At 34.4% G+C, this 6271-nt stretch overlaps 1 protein-coding gene across 1 annotated transcript; it reads left to right on the forward strand.

The window, feature by feature from the left end:
• Positions 1-593: 593 nt before the first annotated feature.
• LOC143621504 (ADP-ribosylation factor GTPase-activating protein AGD12-like) lies at positions 594-4378 on the forward strand. The gene is made up of 8 exons (XM_077092914.1): positions 594-603; positions 1440-1521; positions 1736-1811; positions 1901-2061; positions 2683-2809; positions 2887-3003; positions 3117-3212; positions 4103-4378. Exons 1-8 carry the CDS (start codon positions 594-596, stop codon positions 4376-4378), a joined length of 945 nt encoding a protein of 314 aa, XP_076949029.1.
• Positions 4379-6271: the final 1893 nt, after the last annotated feature.

The raw sequence follows: 6271 nt of genomic DNA on the forward strand, positions 1-6271 counted from the left end.
GGAAAAAAAATGCTAAAATGGAAGCCAACCTCTTGCATTCATGGAAGCAAAGATCTTATTATTCAAAAAGAATCAAAACATTAACATAAACAACAACCTCTGTTTTGTTCCACATTTGTTAAAAATCTTGTCGTTTAGGTGCTTGCATGATTTTGTCCTCTGTTTCTCATGCAACAGGACGTATCACATTGGTAAAAAAACACATCTTCCGATCCATCAACCATTTGTTGCATGCATGTTCATCATAATTTCAATTGCATTTCATTATATTTACCTTAGAATTTCGATTAAGATTATCTCGATAACCTACGACCGTTAATCCATGATTGCTTTAAATCTGTTTTGTTTTGATGTTTCATGTGCATTTTCAATTTTGATTGATCCTGGGAATAATAATAATAATAATAATAATAATAATAATAATAATAATTAGATTAATGCTTTCTCAAGGTTGCTTTGAATGAAACATGTTTGATTTCATAATTTATTTATTTATTTATTTTTCTTCTGGATTTCCATTTAGGAAAGAGGAGTTTGTTTTGAGAAGTGAAACAAGTTTGGTTGATGATTGATTGTGGGTTGCAAGCAGACCAATGAGTTCTGGTATGTATCATCATAATTCCTACACCCTTTTTTATTTTGCTAATTGGTTTTTGGCTTCTAGGGTTTTCCATCACAATCCAATTTTTCATTAATTAACATAACCTATTCCAGTTTGGAGAGTGTGGCTTGAAGTTGATTATTGTAATATAAGTTGAGTGTTTGTGTAGACCGATTATGATGTTCTTAGTATTTAGGGTCAAAATAATCAAATTTCAGAGACCACCCTGTCTGCCAATGTGATGTCACGTCATATGGGTGGTATAATGTCGAATCAAGTTTGCACACCAGAGTTTGCCGAATCATACAATGGTCAATGCACATGGTATGGCTTTGTTAATGGTCACATTAGTTATTTATGTGTCAAACACATCATAACGATTGTAGTATGACGGGGCGAAAAATGGTCATACACATTGTATGACTTTGTTAATGGTCACATCAATAATTTATGTGTCTAGAAACACATTATACATGTCATATGACAGAGCTACAAAATGGTCATGCATGGCGTATGACTTTCTAGGTGATCATATCAGCCTTTTATATGTCAGATAAACACATTATGCACGTTGCATGATTTTTCGAACACCTTCTCATGCATTCCCACATACGACCATGTGACGAAATATTAGCCTCCATACGGCCTGTATCAAACCTCAGTGGTGTGTACTGTGGATAGTGTGTAAGTGATGTTTCTTTAGCCAAACCATTTTGAAGAAAAAAAAAAGGTTAGGAGACAGATTTTATATGATTCTATTCTGATTCTTTAATTGAAAATAATGACTTTGATCTATAGAATATATATTTGTTTTGTTGATTCCATCTTGATTATGCAGGTAAAAAAAAATTAAAAGAACTACTGCAGCAAAGTGATAATCGTACTTGTGCTGATTGTGGTGCGCACGACCCTAAATGGGCGTAAGTTCCTCACTGTCTCTATTAGTTGTTTCGACTTCTTGACTTGTTAGACTTGTAAAAAAGCAGTGCACCTAAATATATTTCACAAAAACCAAAGAAATTCATAGTGACTTCTAAAGTTCATGGGATAAAATATGATCTTCATAGAACATTTTTTCATTGATATAACTATTTGATTGTCACAACATAACATATTTTCTATTTTGAATCTTAGGTCACCCACCATTGGGGTGTTTATATGCTTAAAATGCTGTGGTGTGCACAGAAGTCTAGGTCCAAGTATTTCAAAGGTAGGTGATTTTTGATGAAAGTTTACATGCTCATTGAGTCATTTCTATACTTTTTTTTGAGCTGATGAATTATGAAATGGTCTGTACAGGTTTTATCAGTGACGATTGATGAATGGGCCGATGAAGAAATTGAGGCCATGGTTGAAGTTGGAGGAAATGATTCTGCAAATTCTATTTATGAGGCCCATGTGCCCGAAGGAGTTAAGCCCGGGCCCGATGCTAGTCCTGAGCAACGCGCAAAGTATATCAGGTGAAATATAATAGAAAATAAAACAGACCGAACGAGTTATCAGTTCTGTCATTATCTTGGATGAAATATTAATCACCACGTGTATTGTGTTACATTTATCAAATTAAATAGCATTATTTTTGGCTAAACTCTAACTTGTGTACCTTCTAAATTACTTACTAACAAATGTTAACTTTAAATGGTAATCAGATAAAGTTGATAAAAAAAAACCCAAGAAAGTGCTGACAGTGTTTTGGCCCTCCTTAAAAACCCGTTAGGGGTGTAAACGAGCTGAGCCGAGCGCGAGCTTGACCAGGCTCGAGCTCAGCTTATTTATTATTTATGAAGTAATTTATATGCATTTATAATTATTTTTTAATATATTTTAGTTATAATATATAGATTTAACATAGTATATATTTTTTAGTTATTTTTAACATAACCTTATACACAATACTAATTATTATCTAGATATATATGTAATATATTAAAGCGAGCCAACTCAAGCTCGATAAGTGAAGCTTAGGCTTGGGCTCGTTTATTGAACAAGCTTATTTTTAGGTTCGGGCTTGTTTACACACACCCTAAGATTTTGGTGCTTGCATATGCATAGTAATATATACCATGTCATTTACTCTTTAGGTCCAAGTATGAGTTTCAAGAATTCTTAAAACCAAGTTTAAAGATCTCCTCAAATAATAAGGCAAGTCCAACAGAAAAGAATAGTTTTCATGCTCCAACTTCAAGCTCAAATCCACCACCGAAACCCGTTAGTGCACAACACTCGGTCTTTTAACGTTTTATCATATTATATTTTTCATCTTATTTTTTAAAACAAAATAACAGGTATGCCCGGATGGGGCTATTGGTCACTTGAAGATCACCATTCTTCAAGGCGCAAATCTTGCTGTCCGCGATATGCTTTCGAGTGACCCGTATGTGGTTCTTCAACTAGGAGATCAGGTTGGTGTTTTTTTTTCAATTTTTTTTTATATCTATGAGTCTATATATATTTATGGTGCTTGTTTGTTCCTTGTATTTTCTTTTGGGCTGCAATTTGCTCTTACATTTATTAGAGGGTCCAAACAGCCATCATTAGGAGCAATTTAAATCCAATTTGGAATGAAGAGCTAATGCTTTCCGTCCCTGAGGACTATGGCCACGTTAAATTGGTAACCCGATGCTCTTTTCACTTTCTTTGTTTATTGTATTTTCTATGATTCGAATTTAGTTGATACTTCATCTAACTGTTTGTAAAGGTTAGAGGGGGCAAAATGGACATTCTAGGCCGTTTATGGAGCGGTTCGGGTTAGGTTGAATAGACCTGCAGCCCCCTTTTTTTTTTATCTAATATAATAATTATGATTATGAAAACGATAGCATTACTATAAAAATGTTATTATTAAAAACTTCCAAGGGGATTCTATGCATAAAAATAGACTTTTGGGTGACTTTTAATCCATTTGACCCGTTTGCTTTTTTGCTAAAATTTTGGATTCAGCCCGTTTGCTTTTTAGCTAACGTTTTGGATTTGACCCTTTTTCTTTTAAGCTAAATTTTTTTATTCGGCCTGTTTGCTTTTTGGCTGGAGTTTTGGATTTGACCCGTTTAATTTTTGGCTAAAGCTTTGGGCCCGTTTTCCTTTTAGCTAAATTTTTGGATTCGACCCGTTTTGTTTTTAGCTAAATCTTTGGATTCGACCCGTTTGCTTTTTAGCTAACGTTTTGGATTTGACCCGTTTTCTTTTAAGCTAAATTTTTGTATTTGGCCCGTTTGCTTTTTAGCTAAAGTTTTGGATTTGACCCAATTGATTTTTGGCTAAAGTTTTGGGCCCGTTTGCTTTTTAGCTAAATTTTTGGATTCTGCCCGTTTGTTTTTTAGCTAAATCTTTGGATTCGGCCCGTTTTCTTCTTCAGCTAAATTTTTGGATCTGACCCGTTTGAGATAAAACACAACTCAAATCGACCTGTTCATAACTAAACGGGTCAAATTGCTACATCTAGTTGCTAGAGATTAAATTACATCCCGATCGAGTCTTAACAGTTTTGCATTGTTGGTGCAGCAAGTTTTTGATTATGATAGATTCTCTGCTGATGATATAATGGGGGATGCAGAAATCGACATCCAACCGATGATGACATCAGCACTGGCGTACGGGGACGCGTCAATGTTTGGGGATATGCAGATAGGGAAGTGGCTGAAAGCAAATGACAATGCACTGCTAGAAGATAGCAGTGTAGATATTGTTGATGGGAAGGTAAAACAAGAAGTTTCACTTCAACTGCAGAATGTAGAATCCGGGATAATATACCTTGACATAGAGTGGATACCTCCTTAACGGGTCGGGTTGGTTCGCATGTCTGTATGTGTGTCTAAAATAAATGTTATCGGTTACATGAATAACCAAAAAGAATCACTTTGTTGTACACCCGTTACTCGTTATTTATGGCATTCTTTCATTCAAGTTTTTCGATCACTCAAGGCATATGATCTATCAAACACTTTATTTTTGTGAGAGAAAATTAACTCAAAAACCCGTTACAATAAATCTCTATTGATCACCAAGCCCTATATTTATGATCTAACGATAACTTGGTGACAAAGACGTTACCATATTAATCATATTACAATTAAGAAACTAAACCAACTTAGGTCCTTCCATATTCACCGACTTGTGAATACAGTCCGGAATTACCAACAAACGTGTCATCCGTCACACCTTTGGCTCATCATTGGGCATTTTGGTAATTTCAAAATGTTTATCCAGAGCCTTTTCTTCTTCTCCTTCTTCTTCACCATTCTTGTTAGTCCACGTCAATTTTTAGTTTTTAATTTTTTGTGTTCTTTACCGAATATAGAACCTCCTACATAAAATGGTCTAATCGTAATGTAGAACTTAAAACCTTCATGACAATAATATTACTTGCATCTCAAGTAGTGTGCTTGAGAACCAGATAAATAATTAAATAGCTGTCTCTTTTGCTTTAACGGTAACAAATAAGACAATTATTTAGCCGCCGACCTCATTCTCATTCTCATTATATATGCAAAACAATATGTATACACATATTATATGATTCTTGTGAATCTATACATGTAATTGGTTTTGTATTGGACGCGCAGCGCACCCTATACTAATGAATAAACACATTTATAATATATATGTTTACAAGTTTTGCAATATATATGTGAACAATAGACAGGGTTATACTAAATTCAAGAACACATGAATTGGTCAAACATAAAACAATGATTACCACATGAATTCTACAGGGATGTGAGACCATTCACATGTGAAGCTCAAACCTGGCATGTTTCATCATCATCATCATCATCATCATCGTACTCAGTATATCCCACCAATAGCAAAGTTATGGTAGGGTCTGAGGAGGGTAAGATGTAGACAGCCTTACCTCTACCCCATGGGGATAGAGAGGCTGCTTCCGGTGAGACCCCCGGCTCGACAAACCTGGCATGTTTAGCTAGTTTAATTATACAAGCCAACTCGCCAAATTGTTTAATCAAACAGGTCAACTTGTCAACCCCATTTAACCAATATATCATGTTTACAACTATCTGCCAACCCTCAACTTGTACTACATGTTTAGATAAACTTTGTTAAATGAATCATGTTCGGGTTACACGATTTTAAATGTGTCTAAAATATAACTGATATTTTTGACATAAATAAATATATGAGTCAGCTTAACAATTCATATGTCAACCAAAAACCCTATAAACAGCTAACTTAACACAATCAGCACCACCTACTTAAAAAGCTCTTGATAATATCAAGAGCTTTTTAAGTTATATGACCAACATTACTTTTTCACCTAGAGGTATTGGATTAAGTTTGTAACTTCAAATTTGATTGAACGCATCCAAGTTGTTACAAGCCTGGCTGAAACACGAAAGTCAGGTCATTGTGTAAGAATAAGTATATATTATATATTTATTGATATGACCATCATTATCATTTATATAATAATAAATCAAAATAATTAATTGTACCTTATTATATATTAGTTTGGTAATTGTTGATGGGCCATATTACATTTACTAGATAATAAAGGGTTTCCCTTGGGTGTGTATATAGACAGAATAATAACATCATCATAACCTAATCACACACACACATAACAATTTTATGTGTCTCCTCTCTCCTAAATCGGGTTTCTCTCAAGAATCTAACACCATCCTTAACTATACATCCTAAAGGGGAACTCGACCA

This window comes from Bidens hawaiensis, unplaced genomic scaffold, assembly GCF_021521415.1.
Source record: "Bidens hawaiensis isolate Kalapana, Puna unplaced genomic scaffold, B.hawaiensis_p1.1 tig00000326_1, whole genome shotgun sequence".
NCBI classification, from domain to species: Eukaryota; Viridiplantae; Streptophyta; class Magnoliopsida; order Asterales; family Asteraceae; genus Bidens; species Bidens hawaiensis.

Excerpts from the sequence above, each read along its gene's own strand:
- LOC143621504 (XM_077092914.1), top strand. Across the intron at positions 2,062-2,682 it reads CAACGCGCAAAGTATATCAG|GTCCAAGTATGAGTTTCAAG; the intron begins GTGAAATATAAT and ends TTTACTCTTTAG. Across the intron at positions 3,004-3,116 it reads TTCTTCAACTAGGAGATCAG|AGGGTCCAAACAGCCATCAT; the intron begins GTTGGTGTTTTT and ends TACATTTATTAG.